Source organism: Protopterus annectens, chromosome 5.part1, assembly GCF_019279795.1.
Source record: "Protopterus annectens isolate FY-2018-M chromosome 5.part1, PAN1.0, whole genome shotgun sequence".
NCBI lineage: Eukaryota > Metazoa > Chordata > Ceratodontiformes > Protopteridae > Protopterus > Protopterus annectens.
In genome coordinates this window covers 752774977-752798912 of record NC_056736.1, presented here as the reverse complement: position 1 = coordinate 752798912, position 23936 = coordinate 752774977, and the positions used below count along the sequence as shown (strand labels likewise).

Here is a 23936-nt window from a genome sequence, read left to right as displayed (position 1 = left end):
CCTTTTTCTCAAGTGTGTCGTCTAATTCAGTTATCCAATTTTGAAAAAAAGCAGTTATGACACAATCATGGGAAAAAATTACTTCTTGTAATCAAGAGGGAAATTGCCTTCCACTATCACAGTTTAACATTTTTAACGTTTGACCGATCTTAAAAGAAAAAAAAATAAAACAGTCCCCATGCATTATCCCATATGCAGACAAAATTACGCTGGTGCTGGTGGAGATGCAAAATACTGAGAGTGACGACAGCTAATAATGGATCGTAGCAACAATAGCTACACATCAGTGCCGCACACCAACCAGGGTTCTGTGGGACTCTGTCATGTGACCAGCAAAGGCTTTCAGAGGGACAAGGACACGGCTGATGAAAAAACTGATCTGGAAAAAACAAAGCAAATCAACTGATTAAACTGAATATTGTGATTTGCTCTTACACCTCCCCCAAAAAAGATCTTTTGGATAAAAGGCAAGATTCTTTCCACACTACAAGACGCACATAAACCTGCTGTCAGAACAGTCACGCTTCAAGTAGCAGAATATTAAAAATCTGCAGTTTTCCAACTCAAAAAAAAAAGTTACACTAACAAATGTACTCCCATCAATACTGCCCAAGGCCACACATGGAAGCGGTGTCAGAAATAACTGTAATGCTGGGTCCCTTAATAGACATGTCTAGCAAACTAATTTTTCTCTGGTCAGAAGCTATAGTAGACAGCCCAAAGCAAACTCTGGTATATGACTATCTTTGGAAAAATACATATAGTACCAAACTCCCATATGCTTTATAGTAACTACTGTGGATCTACTTCACGATGTCGAAATCCGACAATACCGAAGCTGATACTGTCAGCAGCACATCATCAAAAGTGCAGAACATCATGCAGGTAAACGGAAATCTCCATAGCGGGAGATTTCCATTTACCTCAATGTAGTGAGGTCTCGAAGTTGGAATATTTAAGTAGGGGGGGTGGGAGGTGCAGGAGGGCTTGCCCCCCCGCCTACGTTAGTTAGTTTTTATTTTTGTTTGTTTTTTTTTTTTTAACGTTATTCGATGTTTTACTACATCGATCACTAGTGGCCGACCTTTAGTGATTCAATGTAGTAAAATTTCGATAACGTGACATAGACGCACTACTGTAGTAGCAGCCATGTTCCAAAAACAAGCTCTCTCGCCACCCTCAACATGAAATGGTACCTTCAACACACTAAAGATATATAATAATTTAACTTTATACACAGTGCAATGCATGCCCAGTCTACTGATATGGAATAAAAGCTCTACTTTAACTACATAACTAAAACTTAATCTAAGTGAAATGGAAATAAAAAAACACAACTGTTACCAGTTTTACCATGTAGTTAGCACAGAAAGATGTTCATGTCACTCCAACGTTGTAGACAAACGTATAGCAGGACATAAAGATGGAAATGCAGGTTCTTTTGTAACATACAAACATGACCCAAACCTACTGTTTACTTCACAACTAGCAAAAATAAAAGGTTTTACTCCTCCAGATTTATACACTCACTAGTGTCAGAAGGAAACAAAATGAAATTTAAGCTACCCAATCCAGAATGTATCCTGATGATGACATACAGGGGAAGGGATAGCAGATGTTGGCTGGAGAGTTTTTTTTCTGCAAAGCTTGGCAAACAGAAGAGGTCTAGGGTATATGCCGCCAAAAGGTTCAGTGTAATATTTCAGTAGGTAACAGTAGCAATGCAGCAAATACCTACATAGACACAATGGACTAAAATGCAGTGCAAAGTAAACAATCTGAGAGTGCCTACCTTCACATGGGCTAATGTGTGGCTGCCAGATCAAACATAATAAAGTGAAAGCCCTACAGGGAAAAGTTACCCAGTGGAACAATGTAAAGCAGTTGTTACCTGACATGTGTACAGCTTCCCAGTGATGGAAATGCCAACCAAAGTCTCTAGTGATGGTATGGAAGCTATATAGGGGAACCCATTTTTGGAGCAGTTGCCACTTTGGTGATAACAGCACCAACAGTGAAGGGTCCCTGATCTAAGACATAAATGACCACATAAATGTCACTGAGTAGAATGGAGTGGTGCAATTTCTTTCTTTTCAAACAAGATGAGGAAGACATTGAAGCAAAGTACTATCAAAAACAAAATCAGCAAATCACCACAACTCAGGTGAACTAAACTTTACAAATATAAAATTAAAGACAAATAATGATAAACAGCATCATGGACTTACAGTGATAGTGGGAGGGGGACCAAGGATAAGCACCAAGGTTCAGTCGTGTGCAGTGCCAACCACTCGCCCACACACCCTGCACCTTGACCCTGCAGCACTGCAATGCAACCAGCTAAGATCCATCCATGTGAACCAAAAGAGAAGGCTCATTCCCGGAGCATCTCACGACGGCACGTGGCATCAGTCCCCACTCCCCTGCAGTGCACACAAGAATCTTGGATGCTCTAGGCAAAAACCTTTACAAACATCCAAGAGAGCAAAACATACTAATTAAACAAACATTGCAGAATTGAAACAACAATCTCTATTTGTGCATTTGTGTCGATTTCCCCCAGTTACAGGAGTTGGGTGAATGACAGACGTGTGCATACATCACAGTGGCCTCTGGTGCAACATATTTACAGAGAAATTCAGTGCTGTGGGCCGCAGGATCCATTAGCAAGCAGGAAATACACTGTAAAGACAAAAGACAACACTGATAATACATACTAGGAATTTACATAACAAAAAAATGACTATATAGTAAAGAATCATGAAAATATGTACAAACTATACGGTGATCAAAAAGCAGCAAGCTTTAGGACACATACAAAATTATAGGTGCCTTCATGCAGCACCTAAAAACGACAAGCATCATAACAATATAAAAGTTATGTACTTACCATAACATTACATAGTCTTGACTCATGTCAAGTAGTATATACAAACGTTATGTACTTACCATAACATGAGATGGTCTTGACTCATGTCAAGTAGTATATATAAACGTTATGTACTTACCATAACATGAGATGGTCTTGACTCATGTCAAGTAGTATATATAAACGTTCTGTACTTACCATAAAATGAGATGGTCTTGACTCATGTCAAGTAGTATATATAAACATTCTGTACTTACCATAACATGAGATGGTCTTGACTCATGTCAAGTAGTATATATAAACGTTATGTACTTACCATAACATGAGATAGCCTTGACTCATGTCAAGTAGTATATATAAACGTTATGTACTTACCATAACATGAGATGGTCTTGACTCATGTCAAGTAGTATATATAAACGTTCTGTACTTACCATAAAATGAGATGGTCTTGACTCATGTCAAGTAGTATATATAAACGTTATGTACTTACCATAACATGAGATGGTCTTGACTCATGTCAAGTAGTATATATAAACGTTATGTACTTACCATAACATGAGATGGTCTTGACTCATGTCAAGTAGTATACATAAACGTTATGTACTTACCATAACATGAGATGGTCTTGACTCATGTCAAGTAGTATATATAAACGTTATGTACTTACCATAACATGAGATGGTCTTGACTCATGTCAAGTAGTATATATAAACGTTATGTACTTACCATAACATGAGATGGTCTTGACTCATGTCAAGTAGTATATATAAACGTTACGTACTTACCATAACATGAGATGGTCTTGACTTATGTCAAGTAGTATATATAAACGTTATGTACTTAAAATAACATGAGATGGTCTTGACTCGTGTCTGTTCTCATTGATAGGACTGGCATGCACTTTAGGCTCAAACTCTTCCCTTCTATCCCATAATGCCTCACATTTCCCTTTTTCTCCAAACACAGCCTATCAGCTCTCTAAACAGCTCTACATACCACATGGCCTGTACAGGCACATCCCTACAGGCTTCCAGAAGGATACGCTAGATACATCTGAGATTGTAACTGAAAGGTGGTCAGATATGCTAAAATGTTCAGATTTGGATTATGAACATCTGACACTATGATAAGTAAACAAAATTACACCTTAACATGATTCAGTCTGTCTTCTTTGATAGTAGGACTGAGTCTCATGCTGCTACTCTTGGGAGAATGTATGACTGAACACCAAGAAAAATGGTGGCTCCATTTACTGACCTGGATATGGAGAGGATTTAGGATTATTTAAAGAATTTTTTTTGACAGACAAATGCAAAATGTGAATTGGTGAAAACCACTTTCAGTGAACATGTTTTTCAAGACTTTTTTTCATAGAGGAGCATCCCCCTCCACACCCCCGACACCCCCTTGACTTGCATAAACCAACTCCACAGTCGCACAACAGTGGAAAAAGCCGCCATCCATCATAGCACAAATTTCAATGACCTCCAGTTCCCTCCGGTGATGACACTCATCCTGTAGCATCTCATAAGTGTGTGCAGCAAATCCCACATCACTGCAACACAAATGTCATCCACAGAAATTTTTTAAAGTCAACTAACAAAGCTGAAACGGCTGCTGCATAATGAGACTTTGGCTTGCCTGTTAAAGTTTTGTTGTATTTGGAAGAAGAAAAGATGTAGTCAAACAGTTATCCAGATAGGAGCAAATTAGAAAAGTGGGTCATCCTTCCGGATATACTTAGTGATGTACAGATAAAGCCATAACTGCTTGTGAAAATTTACATAATGCAACCAGCATTCTCCTTTACCAGAAAGTTGTGGAAAGAAAACTGCCAAACTGATGGACTGCTTTAAATTCAAACCTGAGGTTAAGTCTGAAATAAATGCTGGCTGAGTTCAAAGGCAAACTGTGTCCTTCTAAAATACCAAGTTAGGAGAATTAGATAAGGCTTGAAAGCTCAGATGCACTTCTGGCAGATCTAAATGCCTCACAGAATGTTTTCCAATTAAATAATTTCTGGTCTATTCTGGTTGCAGATTCAAACTGAAGTAGAGTTAATTCTTCTAGAACATAACTCAGGCTGCAACGGAAACCGTTTGTAATGTCAGGACTTGCAATGCTGACACCTACGATGTGGAGACTGAATGACCAAAAATCCAGCCTTCGATATTTCAAATCCTGGATTACCATTTCTCACAGTATTTCATCATGTCCAAAGTACAGCCATCTTAGAGTTGGTTTAGATACATTTGGGGATATAGGAGGGCTTGCCCCCATCATCCCTTTGGAAAATAATAAGTTTAAAGGAGAGGAGTGATGTCTGACATTGACTCTTCTCCTGTCGGCACTGCGAGTCCAGACATTCCAATAGGGAACCCTCCCTTGTTTATGTAAAGCACAACACTACAACATTGAAGTGCACAGGAATTGCGCCCTGGGGAAGGAGGTTCTGAAAAGCCATGCAATACAGTAAAACCACCCTCATCACCAGGACATTTATGTAAAAGGAGGCTCTTGGTCTGCCCATCTCCCTTGGACCATCTGCTCAAACAAATGCCCTTTACCCCTGGGTTGGCACATCCCTGGTAAATGTGACAGTGGAAAGGTGGGGCGACAGAGAAAGTCCTGTGAGAAGTTGGTCTTATTTAGCCACAAATGAAGGTACCAGTGGATCACACTGCAAAACGATAATCTGGGACAGAGTCTGACACCTACGGACATCAAACCACAAGGTTTCCTGCACCCATCATGCTTTAAGTTTGTTTTTTTTTCCTTTTTTTTTCTCTAATAAACTCAGTAGAGATCTGGCAATCCACCCACAAGTGGGTCTCTCCCAGACAAAAAAGGCATTTAGAATGATGATCTTTATGTAGGATTTTATGCCCACATTTATAATGGCTCTCTTCCCCAACAGGGCAATTACCTTTTGAAGACTCTTAACAGAAGTTTTGGGGCCATAGTCAGAAATGAGCAATGGTACACGTACATGCTAAAATACATAGCAGCTCACAGCAAACAAAAGAACTGAACAGAGCATAGAATGCTGTCCCTTTTGTTTGGTATGCTGGAGTAGGTCTTCACTGGTGTAACTTATAAGGCTGACAGACTTTCACAAAATCGGGAGCATATGTTCGACATTCTGAAAGGTTAAATGTTTAGCAGGACAAGAAGACTTTACAGAGGTCATGGTAAAGTGGGGATTGGGGAATCTGCCTTTCTTTCTCCACTGTGGTGTGATCCTGAAGTTGGTGTACATCCAGCTAATGCTCTTCCTTCCCAAAAAACACCTCATCTCTCAAACCCAACATGGCTTCCGTCCTGGCCATAGCACTATAACTGCTCTTCTCTCACTCCTAGATATAGTCAACCATGCCCATGACACTGGAAAAATAGTTTCAACAGTTCTACTAGATCTCTCCAAGGCTTTCGATACTGTCTCCCATACTCATCTCCTTAGCCACCTTGCTAACCTCAACCTCTCACACAATACCTTATCCTGGTTCTCAAGTTACCTATCCGACAGATCTCAAGCTGTAAAATGGAGGAAAGGCACCTCAAACTTCCTTCCTACCCCCACTGGAGTTCCCCAAGGTTCCATTCTTGGCCCTATGCTATTTGACATCTTTATCAATGATTTCCACTCTGCCATCCCAAATACTAAAATCTTACAATACGCCGACGACACCACTTTAATCTGCTGTCCCACCAACCTCCCAGAACTTATATCATACACTCAAACTGCTTTCTCCACCACTGAGAACTGGATGCTCCAAAACCACCCATCTCTAAACGCTAACAAATTCAAAATACTACTCCCCCACTCTCAAAATCCTTCCCTCTTGACAAAAACTCCTTCCAAATTAGAAGCCATAACAATTCAACCATAGAAATTATTCTTTATGCCAAACTACTTGAGCTCACTATAGATGAAAACCTAAAATTTGACACCCATATTCAACTAAACATCAAGAAAACACATCAAAAACTTGGCCTGCTATACAGAAACATCCACTATCTCTCCTTCTACTAGACAAACCCTTGACACTACCTATGTTCTTCCCTCACTAATGTATGGTGCGCCCCTCTACTAACTTATCTGGCTCCATCTCCTCCAAAATGGAAAGCTGTTATAATAAAATTTCAAAATTCACCATCAAAGCCAAACACTCCTCCAACCATTGCTCTGCCCTTCACTCACTAAACTGGCTAGAACTTCTCAACCTTCTAGACTACCTCCAACTTACTACTGCCCATACGCTATTATTTAACCCCTCTAAATGTCCTGCACTATCCAACATCTTACAACCATACACCCCTAACAGGCCACTTAGATCTGCTCACCTAAGCCTAATCACTGTCCACACACCAAAGCGACCTACCAGACAGCACCTCCTGTCCTCTTCCTTAGCCAAAAATGGAATTCTCTCCCTCCTTCATTACGAATGACAGAAAACCCTGACAACTTCAAAACCTAACTCCGTTCCTACTTGTTCTCTGATTGGAAGTGCAACTGCACTTCCCCCACCTAGCCTTCTACTCTCTACACTAATTGCGTTTCCATACTACTCCCACCTAACCTTCTACTCTCTACACCAATTGTATTTCCATACTCCTATTTCCAACAACTTTGCTCCATGGATTTTACTTATTCTTTACTGTTGTCTTGTGTATATAATGTAAATATTGTAAATAATTTGCTCTCCCTTTTTCTATCTCCCTAACATGTATGCTTGTTCTACCATTCTGCCATAATAAGACTCAGATTCTATGTAACCTTTTAACCAACCATGTCAATATATGACTCGCATGCTATGTAACTACTGTACCTCATACTGTCTCTGTATTACAATTTACCTGCATCCATAAACCTTAATATTATCTGTTGTATCTTAATGTATCTGCATTTTTTAATCTTAATTTTATCTGTTGTATTTTAATGTTTACTATGTAATGTGGAGCTTTTCTCCCCGGGCCTCCACTGAAAACGGACTCCTGAGCCCAGTGGACCTTCCCGGTCATCAAAATGAAATAAATAAATAATAAAATATAATTAGTAGGGGATGTTAGGCACAGGGGGTTGCTACCCTGCAAAAACATGTTTTATTTATCTTTCATCTTCGATGTTTCAGAACATCAACTGTATGGTCCTGATGTGAAAGCAGACATTGTGAAATGTAAATCTTATAAATGAGATCCATCTTCATATATAGGACATTTCAGTCGGAAACACAAAGTATGAGACTTCTGGGAATCAGCCTAGTCAGGCAGACATCAGTCTGCTAGCAACTCCAATGTTTTATGAATCTTATTGTAACAATGGCCTTAACATGAGTCCCATTTAGAGAGCAAACGCACAGAAAAAAGTTTAGCTTTCTACAAAAATGTGTACAACAGACCTGAATAATATATGTGCATTTATCTACAACACTAGAAAATGCAGAACACATACAGAAATATTTTACCAAAACTCATAAACTGAAAAACACTTGTTAATTTGCTGCAGGGATTTAAGACTATGCACTGTTAAACCTACACCTTGATGCAGTCCAGAGTTTGAGTCCTACAGCCTAAAATTGCCTACAGTGAGTCTGATGAATTTCAAATGCCCAGATGATCGTCCCAACTCACTCCTAAAAAAGAAGCACTTGCTCTCAAGAGGGATTATCAACAATTTTTTTTATTTATAGAACAATCTAGTATTGTGTTAACAACTCAACAGGAAAGGAAAACCTGGGGCTTTAACTGGGGGACTGAACACAGAATCCCTTCTCGCATTCCATGTGGCTGTCACTACCACTAGACCAAAAAGGAGTCACTGGACAGTTAGGGACCTGATTTCCCATAACAGCACTTTTTCTTTTCAACTAGGAAGCCACCCATGTGATTTGTGGGACACACAAGCATCCAAATGCAGAACAATTTATGAACCTAGTATTATATTACTGGGACACACAAGCATCCAATGCAGAACAACCTATGAACCTCATATTATATTACTGGAACACACAAGCATCCAATGCAGAACAACCTATGAACCTAGTATTATATTACTGGGACACACAAGCATCCAATGCAGAACAACTTATGAACCTAGTATTATATTACTGGGACACACAAGCATCCAATGCAGAACAACTTATGAACCTAGTATTATATTACTGGGACACACAAGCATCCAATGCAGAACAACTTATGAACCTAGTATTATATTAACTCAGCAGGAAGGGAAAACAGGGGGCCCTTGTCTGGTGATTGAACATAAAACACACTCCTGCATTCCATGCAGTTATCACTGCCTCTGGATCTACAAGGAGTCACTGGACAGTAAGGTACCTTGTTCTCCCAAGAGCATTTACCCCTTTCAACTAGGAAACCACCATGATGGTGATTTTTAGAACACACAAGCCTCCAATGCAGAACAACCTATAAACCTAGTATTATATTACTGGGACACACAAGCATCCATGCAGAACAACTTATAAACCTCGTATTATATTACTGGGACACACAAGCATCCAATGCAGAACAACCTACGAACCTAGTAGTATATTACTGGGACACACAAGCATCCAATGCAGAACAACCTACGAACCTAGTAGTATATTACTGGGGCACACAAGTATCCAATGCAGAACAACCTACGAACCTAGTATTATATTACTGGAACACACAAGCATCCAATGCAGAACTACCCATGAACCTAGTATTATATTACTGGGACACACAAGCATCCAATGCAGAACAACCTATGAACCTAGTATTATATTACTGGGACACACAAGCATCCAATGCAGAACAACCTATGAACCTAGTATTATATTACTGGGACACACAAGCATCCAATGCAGAACAACCTATGAACCTCGTATTATATTACTGGGACACACAAGCATCCAATGCAGAACAACCTATGAACCTAGTATTATATTACTGGGACACACAAGCATCCAATGCAGAACAACCTATGAACCTAGTATTATATTACTGGGACACACAAGCATCCAATGCAGAACAACCTATGAACCTAGTATTATATTACTGGGACACACAAGCATCCAATGCAGAACAACCTATGAACCTAGTATTATATTACTGGGACACACAAGCATCCAATGCAGAACAACCTATGAACCTAGTATTATATTACTGGGAAACACAAGCATCCGATGCAGAACAACCTATGAACCTAGTATTATATTACTGCGACACACAAGCATCCAATGCAGAACAACCTATGAACCTAGTATTATATTACTGGGACACACAAGCATCCAATGCAGAACAACCTATGAACCTAGTATTATATTACTGGGACACACACGCATCCAATGCAGAACAACCTATGAACCTAGTATTATATTACTGGGACACACAAGCATCCAATGCAGAACAACCTATGAACCTAGTATTATATTACTGGGACACACAAGCATCCAATGCAGAACAACCTATGAACCTAGTATTATATTACTGGGACACACAAGCATCCAATGCAGAACAACCTATGAACCTAGTATTATATTACTGGGACACACAAGCATCCAATGCAGAACAACCTATGAACCTAGTATTATATTACTGGGACACACAAGCATCCAATGCAGAACAACCTATGAACCTAGTATTATATTACTGGGACACACAAGCATCCAATGCAGAACAACCTATGAACCTAGTATTATATTACTGGGACACACAAGCATCCAATGCAGAACAACCTATGAACCTAGTATTATATTACTGGGACACACAAGCATCCAATGCAGAACAACCTATGAACCTAGTATTATATTACTGGGAAACACAAGCATCCGATGCAGAACAACCTATGAACCTAGTATTATATTACTGCGACACACAAGCATCCAATGCAGAACAACCTATGAACCTAGTATTATATTACTGGGACACACAAGCATCCAATGCAGAACAACCTATGAACCTAGTATTATATTACTGGGACACACAAGCATCCAATGCAGAACAACCTATGAACCTAGTATTATATTACTGGGACACACAAGCATCCAATGCAGAACAACCTATGAACCTAGTATTATATTACTGGGACACACAAGCATCCAATGCAGAACAACCTATGAACCTCATATTATATTACTGGGACACACAAGCATCCAATGCAGAACAACCTATGAACCTAGTATTATATTACTGGGACACACAAGCATCCAATGCAGAACAACCTATGAACCTAGTATTATATTACTGGGACACACAAGCATCCAATGCAGAACAACCTATGAACCTAGTATTATATTACTGGGACACACAAGCATCCAATGCAGAACAACCTATGAACCTAGTATTATATTACTGGGACACACAAGCATCCAATGCAGAACAACCTATGAACCTAGTATTATATTACTGGGACACACAAGCATCCAATGCAGAACAACCTATGAACCTAGTATTATATTACTGGGACACACAAGCATCCAATGCAGAACAACCTATGAACCTAGTATTATATTACTGGGACACACAAGCATCCAATGCAGAACAACCTATGAACCTAGTATTATATTACTGGGACACACAAGCATCCAATGCAGAACAACCTATGAACCTAGTATTATATTACTGGGACACACAAGCATCCAATGCAGAACAACCTATGAACCTAGTATTATATTACTGGGACACACAAGCATCCAATGCAGAACAACCTATGAACCTAGTATTATATTACTGGGACACACAAGCATCAATGCAGAACAACCTATGAACCTAGTATTATATTACTGGTACACACACGCATCCAATGCAGAACAACCTACGAACCTAGTATTATATTACTGGGACACACAAGCATCCAATGCAGAACAACCTATGAACCTAGTATTATATTACTGGGACACACAAGCATCCAATGCAGAACAACCTATGAACCTAGTATTATATTACTGCGACACACAAGCATCCAATGCAGAACAACTTATGAACCTAGTATTATATTACTGGGACACACAAGCATCCAATGCAGAACAACCTATGAACCTAGTATTATATTACTGGGACACACAAGCATCCAATGCAGAACAACCTATGAACCTAGTATTATATTACTGGGACACACAAGCATCCAATGCAGAACAACCTATGAACCTAGTATTATATTACTGGGACACACAAGCATCCAATGCAGAACAACCTATGAACCTAGTATTATATTACTGGGACACACAAGCATCCAATGCAGAACAACCTATGAACCTAGTATTATATTACTGGGACACACAAGCATCCAATGCAGAACAACCTATGAACCTAGTATTATATTACTGGGACACACAAGCATCCAATGCAGAACAACCTATGAACCTATGAACCTAGTATTATATTACTGGGACACACAAGCATCCAATGCAGAACAACCTATGAACCTAGTATTATATTACTGGGACACACAAGCATCCAATGCAGAACAACCTATGAACCTAGTATTATATTACTGGGACACACAAGCATCCAATGCAGAACAACCTATGAACCTAGTATTATATTACTGGGACACACAAGCATCCAATGCAGAACAACCTATGAACCTAGTATTATATTACTGGGACACACAAGCATCCAATGCAGAACAACCTATGAACCTAGTATTATATTACTGGGACACACAAGCATCCAATGCAGAACAACCTATGAACCTAGTATTATATTACTGGGACACACAAGCATCCAATGCAGAACAACCTATGAACCTAGTATTATATTACTGGGACACACAAGCATCCAATGCAGAACAACTTATGAACCTAGTATTATATTACTGGGACACACAAGCATCCAATGCAGAACAACCTATGAACCTAGTATTATATTACTGGGACACACAAGCATCCAATGCAGAACAACCTATGAACCTAGTATTATATTACTGGGACACACAAGCATCCAATGCAGAACAACCTATGAACCTAGTATTATATTACTGGGACACACAAGCATCCAATGCAGAACAACCTATGAACCTAGTATTATATTACTGGGACACACAAGCATCCAATGCAGAACAACCTATGAACCTAGTATTATATTACTGGGACACACAAGCATCCAATGCAGAACAACCTATGAACCTAGTATTATATTACTGGGACACACAAGCATCCAATGCAGAACAACCTATGAACCTAGTATTATATTACTGGGACACACAAGCATCCAATGCAGAACAACCTATGAACCTAGTATTATATTACTGGGACACACAAGCATCCAATGCAGAACAACCTATGAACCTAGTATTATATTACTGGGACACACAAGCATCCAATGCAGAACAACCTATGAACCTCATATTATATTACTGGGACACACAAGCATCCAATGCAGAACAACCTATGAACCTAGTATTATATTACTGGGACACACAAGCATCCAATGCAGAACAACCTATGAACCTAGTATTATATTACTGGGACACACAAGCATCCAATGCAGAACAACCTATGAACCTAGTATTATATTACTGGGACACACAAGCATCCAATGCAGAACAACCTATGAACCTAGTATTATATTACTGGGACACACAAGCATCCAATGCAGAACAACCTATGAACCTAGTATTATATTACTGGGACACACAAGCATCCAATGCAGAACAACCTATGAACCTAGTATTATATTACTGGGACACACAAGCATCCAATGCAGAACAACCTATGAACCTAGTATTATATTACTGGGACACACAAGCATCCAATGCAGAACAACCTATGAACCTAGTATTATATTACTGGGACACACAAGCATCCAATGCAGAACAACCTATGAACCTCATATTATATTACTGGGACACACAAGCATCCAATGCAGAACAACCTATGAACCTAGTATTATATTACTGGGACACACAAGCATCCAATGCAGAACAACCTACGAACCTAGTATTATATTACTGGGACACACAAGCATCCAATGCAGAACAACCTATGAACCTAGTATTATATTACTGGGACACACAAGCATCCAATGCAGAACAACCTATGAACCTAGTATTATATTACTGGGACACACAAGCATCAATGCAGAACAACCTATGAACCTAGTATTATATTACTGGGACACAAAAGCATCCAATGCAGAACAACCTATGAACCTAGTATTATATTACTGGGACACACAAGCATCCAATGCAGAACAACCTATGAACCTAGTATTATATTACTGGGACACACAAGCATCCAATGCAGAACAACCTATGAACCTAGTATTATATTACTGGGACACACAAGCATCCAATGCAGAACAACCTATGAACCTAGTATTATATTACTGGGACACACAAGCATCCAATGCAGAACAACCTATGAACCTAGTATTATATTACTGGGACACACAAGCATCAATGCAGAACAACTTATGAACCTAGTATTATATTACTGGGACACACAAGCATCCAATGCAGAACAACCTATGAACCTCGTATTATATTACTGGGAAACACAAGCATCCGATGCAGAACTGATGAACCTAGTATTATATTACTGGGACACACAAGCATCCAATGCAGAACAACCTATGAACCTAGTATTATATTACTGGGACACACAAGCATCCAATGCAGAACAACCTATGAACCTAGTATTATATTACTGGGACACACAAGCATCCAATGCAGAACAACCTATGAACCTAGTATTATATTACTGGGACACACAAGCATCCAATGCAGAACAACCTATGAACCTAGTATTATATTACTGGGACACACAAGCATCAATGCAGAACAACCTATGAACCTAGTATTATATTACTGGGACACACAAGCATCCAATGCAGAACAACCTATGAACCTAGTATTATATTACTGGGACACACAAGCATCCAATGCAGAACAACCTATGAACCTAGTATTATATTACTGGGACACACAAGCATCCAATGCAGAACAACCTATGAACCTAGTATTATATTACTGGGACACACAAGCATCCAATGCAGAACAACCTATGAACCTAGTATTATATTACTGGGACACACAAGCATCCAATGCAGAACAACCTATGAACCTAGTATTATATTACTGGGACACACAAGCATCCAATGCAGAACAACCTATGAACCTAGTATTATATTACTGGGACACACAAGCATCCAATGCAGAACAACCTATGAACCTAGTATTATATTACTGGGACACACAAGCATCCAATGCAGAACAACCTATGAACCTAGTATTATATTACTGGGACACACAAGCATCCAATGCAGAACAACCTATGAACCTAGTATTATATTACTGGGACACACAAGCATCCAATGCAGAACAACCTATGAACCTAGTATTATATTACTGGGACACACAAGCATCCAATGCAGAACAACCTATGAACCTAGTATTATATTACTGGGACACACAAGCATCCAATGCAGAACAACCTATGAACCTAGTATTATATTACTGGGACACACAAGCATCCAATGCAGAACAACCTATGAACCTAGTATTATATTACTGGGACATACAAGCATCCAATGCAGAACAACCTATGAACCTAGTATTATATTACTGGGACACACAAGCATCCAATGCAGAACAACCTATGAACCTAGTATTATATTACTGGGACACACAAGCATCCAATGCAGAACAACCTATGAACCTAGTATTATATTACTGGGACACACAAGCATCAATGCAGAACAACCTATGAACTTAGTATTATATTACTGGGACACACAAGCATCCAATGCAGAACAACCTATGAACCTAGTATTATATTACTGGGACACACAAGCATCCAATGCAGAACAACCTATGAACCTAGTATTATATTACTGGGACACACAAGCATCCAATGCAGAACAACCTATGAACCTAGTATTATATTACTGGGACACACAAGCATCCAATGCAGAACAACTTATGAACCTAGTATTATATTACTGGGACACACAAGCATCCAATGCAGAACAACCTATGAACCTAGTATTATATTACTGGGACACACAAGCATCCAATGCAGAACAACCTATGAACCTAGTATTATATTACTGGGAAACACAAGCATCAATGCAGAACAACCTATGAACCTAGTATTATATTACTGGGACACACAAGCATCCAATGCAGAACAACCTATGAACCTAGTATTATATTACTGGGACACACAAGCATCCAATGCAGAACAACCTATGAACATAGTATTATATTACTGGGACACACAAGCATCCAATGCAGAGCAACTTATGAACCTAGAATTATATTACTGGGACACACAAGCATCCAATGCAGAACAACCTATGAACCTAGTATTATATTACTGGGACACACAAGCATCCAATGCAGAACAACCTATGAACCTAGTATTATATTACTGCGACACACAAGCATCCAATGCAGAACAACTTATGAACCTAGTATTATATTACTGGGACACACAAGCATCCAATGCAGAACAACCTATGAACCTAGTATTATATTACTGGGACACACAAGCATCCAATGCAGAACAACCTATGAACCTAGTATTATATTACTGGGACACACAAGCATCCAATGCAGAACAACCTATGAACCTAGTATTATATTACTGGGACACACAAGCATCCAATGCAGAACAACCTATGAACCTCGTATTATATTACTGGGACACACAAGCATCAAATGCAGAACAACTTATGAACCTAGTATTATATTACTGGGACACACAAGCATCCAATGCAGAACAACCTATGAACCTAGTATTATATTACTGGGACACACAAGCATCCAATGCAGAACAACCTATGAACCTAGTATTATATTACTGGGACACACAAGCATCCAATGCAGAACAACCTATGAACCTAGTATTATATTACTGGGACACACAAGCATCCAATGCAGAACAACCTATGAACCTAGTATTATATTACTGGGACACACAAGCATCCAATGCAGAACAACCTATGAACCTAGTATTATATTACTGGGACACACAAGCATCAATGCAGAACAACCTATGAACCTAGTATTATATTACTGGGAAACACAAGCATCCGATGCAGAACAACCTATGAACCTCGTATTATATTACTGGGACACACAAGCATCAAATGCAGAACAACTTATGAACCTAGTATTATATTACTGGGACACACAAGCATCCAATGCAGAACAACCTATGAACCTAGTATTATATTACTGGGACACACAAGCATCCAATGCAGAACAACCTATGAACCTAGTATTATATTACTGGGACACACAAGCATCCAATGCAGAACAACTTATGAACCTAGTATTATATTACTGGGACACACAAGCATCCAATGCAGAACAACCTATGAACCTAGTATTATATTACTGGGACACACAAGCATCCAATGCAGAACAACCTATGAACCTAGTATTATATTACTGGGACACACAAGCATCCAATGCAGAACAACCTATGAACCTAGTATTATATTACTGGGACACACAAGCATCCAATGCAGAACAACCTATGAACCTAGTATTATATTACTGGGACACACAAGCATCCAATGCAGAACAACCTATGAACCTCATATTATATTACTGGGACACACAAGCATCCAATGCAGAACAACCTATGAACCTCATATTATATTACTGGGACACACAAGCATCCAATGCAGAACAACCTATGAACCTAGTATTATATTACTGGGACACACAAGCATCCAATGCAGAACAACCTATGAACCTAGTATTATATTACTGGGACACACAAGCATCCAATGCAGAACAACCTATGAACCTAGTATTATATTACTGGGACACACAAGCATCCAATGCAGAACAACCTATGAACCTAGTATTATATTACTGGGACACACAAGCATCCAATGCAGAACAACCTATGATCCTAGTATTATATTACTGGGACACACAAGCATCCAATGCAGAACAACCTATGAACCTAGTATTATATTACTGGGACACACAAGCATCCAATGCAGAACAACCTATGAACCTAGTATTATATTACTGGGACACACAAGCATCCAATGCAGAACAACCTATGAACCTAGTATTATATTACTGGGACACACAAGCATCCAATGCAGAACAACCTATGAACCTAGTATTATATTACTGGGACACACAAGCATCCAATGCAGAACAACCTATGAACCTAGTATTATATTACTGGGACACACAAGCATCCAATGCAGAACAACCTATGAACCTAGTATTATATTACTGGGACACACAAGCATCCAATGCAGAACAACCTATGAACCTAGTATTATATTACTGGGACACACAAGCATCCAATGCAGAACAACCTATGAACCTAGTATTATATTACTGGGACACACAAGCATCCAATGCAGAACAACCTATGAACCTAGTATTATATTACTGTGACACACAAGCATCCAATGCAGAACAACCTATGAACCTAGTATTATATTACTGGGACACACAAGCATCCAATGCAGAACAACCTATGAACCTAGTATTATATTACTGGGACACACAAGCATCCAATGCAGAACAACCTAAGAACCTAGTATTATATTACTGGGACACACAAGCATCCAATGCAGAACAACCTATGAACCTAGTATTATATTACTGGGACACACAAGCATCCAATGCAGAACAACCTATGAACCTAGTATTATATTACTGGGACACACAAGCATCCAATGCAGAACAACCTATGAACCTAGTATTATATTACTGGGACACACAAGCATCCAATGCAGAACAACCTATGAACCTAGTATTATATTACTGGGACACACAAGCATCCAATGCAGAACAACCTATGAACCTAGTATTATATTACTGGGACACACAAGCATCCAATGCAGAACAACCTATGAACCTAGTATTATATTACTGGGACACACAAGCATCCAATGCAGAACAACCTATGAACCTAGTATTATATTACTGGGACACACAAGCATCCAATGCAGAACAACCTATGAACCTAGTATTATATTACTGGGACACACAAGCATCCAATGCAGAACAACCTATGAACCTAGTATTATATTACTGGGACACACAAGCATCCAATGCAGAACAACCTATGAACCTAGTATTATATTACTGGGACACACAAGCATCCAATGCAGAACAACCTATGAACCTAGTATTATATTACTGGGACACACAAGGCATCCAATGCAGAACAACCTATGAACCTAGTATTATATTACTGGGACACACAAGCATCCAATGCAGAACAACCTATGAACCTAGTATTATATTACTGGGACACACAAGCATCCAATGCAGAACAACCTATGAACCTAGTATTATATTACTGGGACACACAAGCATCCAATGCAGAACAACCTATGAACCTAGTATTATATTACTGGGACACACAAGCATCCAATGCAGAACAACCTATGAACCTAGTATTATATTACTGGGACACACAAGCATCCAATGCAGAACAACCTATGAACCTAGTATTATATTACTGGGACACACAAGCATCCAATGCAGAACAACCTATGAACCTAGTATTATATTACTGGGACACACAAGCATCCAATGCAGAACAACCTATGAACCTAGTATTATATTACTGGGACACACAAGCATCCAATGCAGAACAACCTATGAACCTAGTATTATATTACTGGGACACACAAGCATCCATGCAGAACAACTTATAAACCTCATATTATATTACTGGGACACACAAGCATCCAATGCAGAACAACCTATGAACCTAGTATTATATTACTGGGACACACAAGCATCCAATGCAGAACAACCTATGAACCTAGTATTATATTACTGGGACACACAAGCATCCAATGCAGAACAACCTATGAACCTAGTATTATATTACTGGGACACACAAGCATCCAATGCAGAACAACCTATGAACCTAGTATTATATTACTGGGACACACAAGCATCCAATGCAGAACAACCTATGAACCTAGTATTATATTACTGGGACACACAAGCATCCAATGCAGAACAACCTATGAACCTAGTATTATATTACTGGGACACACAAGCATCCAATGCAGAACAACCTATGAACCTAGTATTATATTACTGGGACACACAAGCATCCAATGCAGAACAACCTATGAACCTAGTATTATATTACTGGGACACACAAGCATCCAATGCAGAACAACCTATGAACCTAGTATTATATTACTGGGACACAAACATCCAATGCAAAAAACCTATGAATCTCGTATTATATTACTGGGACACACAAGCATCCAATGCAGAACAACCTACGAACCTCATATTATATTACTGGGACACACAAGCATCCAATGCAGAACAACCTATGAACCTAGTATAATATTACTGGTACACACACGCATCCAATGCAGAACAACGTATGAACCTAGTATTATATTACTGGGACACACAAGCATCCAATGCAGAACAACCTACGAACCTAGTATTATATTACTGGGACACACAAGCATCCAATGCAGAACAACCTATGAACCTAGTATTATATTACTGGGACACACAAGCATCCAATGCAGAACAACCTATGAACCTCATATTATATTACTGGGACACACAAGCATCCAATGCAGAACAACCTATGAACCTAGTATTATATTACTGGTACACACAAGCATCCAATGCAGAACAACCTATAAACCTCATATTATATTACTGGGACACACAAGCATCCAATGCAGAACAACCTATAAACCTAGTATTATATTACTGGGACACACAAGCATCCAATGCAGAACAACCTATGAACCTCATATTATATTACTGGTACACACACGCATCCAATGCAGAACAACGTATGAACCTAGTATTATATTACTGGGACACACAAGCATCCAATGCAGAACAACCTACGAACCTAGTATTATATTACTGCGACACACAAGCATCCAATGCAGAACTTATGAACCTAGTATTATATTACTGGGATACACAAGCATCCAATGCAGAACAACCTATAAACCTAGTATTATATTACTGGTACACACACGCATCCAATGCAGAACAACCTATAAACCTAGTATTATATTACTGGGACACACAAGCATCCAATGCAGAACAACCTATGAACCTAGTATTATATTACTGGTACACACACGCATCCAATGCAGAACAACCTATAAACCTAGTATTATATTACTGGGACACACAAGCATCCAATGCAGAACAACCTATGAACCTAGTATTATATTACTGGGACATACAAGCATCCAATGCAGAACAACCTATGAACCTAGTATTATATTACTGGGACACACAAGCATCCAATGCAGAACAACCTATGAACCTAGTATTATATTACTGGGACATACAAGCATCCAATGCAGAACAACCTATGAACCTAGTATTATATTACTGGGACACACAAGCATCCAATGCAGAACAACCTATAAACCTCATATTATATTACTGGGACACACAAGCATCCAATGCAGAACAACTTATGAACCTAGTATTATATTACTGCGACACACAAGCATCCAATGCAGAACAACCTATGAACCTAGTATTATATTACTGGGACACACAAGCATCCAATGCAGAACAACCTATGAAGCTCATATTATATTACTGGGACACACAAGCATCCAATGCAGAATAACCTATGAACCTAGTATTATATTACTGGGACACACAAGCATCCAATGCAGAACAACCTATGAACCTAGTATTATATTACTGGGACACACAAGCATCCAATGCAGAACAACCTATGAACCTAGTATTATATTACTGGGACACACAAGCATCCAATGCAGAACAACCTATGAACCTAGTATTATATTACTGGGACACACAAGCATCCAATGCAGAACCTATGAACCTCGTATTATATTACTGCGACACACAAGCATCCAATGCAGAACAACCTATGAACCTAGTATTATATTACTGGGACACACAAGGCATCCAATGCAGAACAACCTATGAACCTAGTATTATATTACTGGGACACACAAGGCATCCAATGCAGAACAACCTACGAACCTAGTATTATATTACTGGGACACACAAGCATCCAATGCAGAACAACCTATGAACCTAGTATTATATTACTGGGACACACAAGCATCCAATGCAGAACAACCTATGAACCTAGTATTATATTACTGGGACACACAAGCATCCAATGCAGAACAACCTATGAACCTAGTATTATATTACTGGGACACACAAGCATCCAATGCAGAACCTATGAACCTAGTATTATATTACTGAGACACACAAGGCATCCAATGCAGAACAACCTATGAACCTAGTATTATATTACTGCGACACACAAGGCATCCAATGCAGAACAACCTATGAACCTCGTATTATATTACTGCGACACACAAGCATCCAATGCAGAACAACCTATGAACCTAGTATTATATTACTGGGACACACAAGCATCCAATGCAGAACAACCTATGAACCTAGTATTATATTACTGGGACACACAAGCATCCATGCAGAACAACTTATAAACCTCATATTATATTACTGGGACACACAAGCATCCAATGCAGAATAGCCTATGAACTTAGTATTATATTACTGGGACACACAAGCATCCAATGCAGAACAACCTATGAACCTAGTATTATATTACTGGGACACACAAGCATCCAATGCAGAACAACCTATGAACCTAGTATTATATTACTGGGACACACAAGCATCCAATGCAGAACAACCTATGAACCTAGTATTATATTACTGGGACACACAAGCATCCAATGCAGAACAACCTATGAACCTAGTATTATATTACTGGGACACACAAGCATCCAATGCAGAACAACCTATGAACCTAGTATTATATTACTGGGACACACAAGCATCCAATGCAGAACAACCTATGAACCTAGTATTATATTACTGGGACACACAAGCATCCAATGCAGAACAACCTATGAACCTAGTATTATATTACTGGTACACACACGCATCCAATGCAGAACAACGTATGAACCTAGTATTATATTACTGGGACACACAAGCATCCAATGCAAAACAACCTATGAACCTAGTATTATATTACTGGGACACACACGCATCCAATGCAGAACAACCTACGAACCTAGTATTATATTACTGGTACAAACATCCAATGCAGAACAACCTATGAACCTAGTATTATATTACTGGGACACACAAGCATCCAATGCAGAACAACCTATGAACCTAGTATTATATTACTGGGACACACAAGCATCCAATGCAGAACAACCTATGAACCTAGTATTATATTACTGGGACACACAAGCATCCAATGCAGAACAACCTATGAACCTAGTATTATATTACTGGGACACAAGCATCCAATGCAGAACAACTTATGAACCTAGTATTATATTACTGGGACACACAAGCATCCAATGCAGAACAACCTATGAACCTAGTATTATATTACTGGGACACACAAGCATCCAATGCAGAACAACCTATGAACCTAGTATTATATTACTGGGACACACAAGCATCCAATGCAGAACAACCTATGAACCTAGTATTATATTACTGGGACACACAAGCATCCAATGCAGAACAACCTATGAACCTAGTATTATATTACTGGGACACACAAGCATCCAATGCAGAACAACCTATGAATCTCGTATTATATTACTGGGACACACAAGCATCCAATGCAGAACAACCTATGAACCTAGTATTATATTACTGGGACACACAAGCATCCAATGCAGAACAACCTATGAACCTAGTATTATATTACTGGGACACACAAGCATCCAATGCAGAACAACCTATGAACCTAGTATTATATTACTGGGACACACAAGCATCCAATGCAGAACAACCTATGAACCTAGTATTATATTACTGGGACACACAAGCATCCAATGCAGAACAACCTATGAACCTAGTATTATATTACTGGGACACACAAGCATCCAATGCAGAACAACCTATGAACCTCATATTATATTACTGGGACACACAAGCATCCAATGCAGAACAACCTATGAACCTCATATTATATTACTGGGACACACAAGCATCCAATGCAGAACAACCTATGAACCTCATATTATATTACTGGGACACACAAGCATCCAATGCAGAACAACCTATGAACCTCGTATTATATTA

The 23936-nt window shown here is 39.0% G+C and overlaps 1 protein-coding gene across 1 annotated transcript in view; it reads right to left on the bottom strand.

Moving 5' to 3' along the window:
* Positions 1–1012: 1012 nt before the first annotated feature.
* Positions 1013–23936, bottom strand: part of PPME1 (protein phosphatase methylesterase 1) — a 973601-nt gene continuing 950677 nt past the window's right edge. The window contains exon 14 of the mRNA XM_044073394.1: positions 1013–2682. Within this exon, the coding sequence (XP_043929329.1) occupies positions 2664–2682 (19 nt within the window). The 3' untranslated portion in view covers positions 1013–2663. The remainder of the gene's footprint in view (positions 2683–23936) is intronic.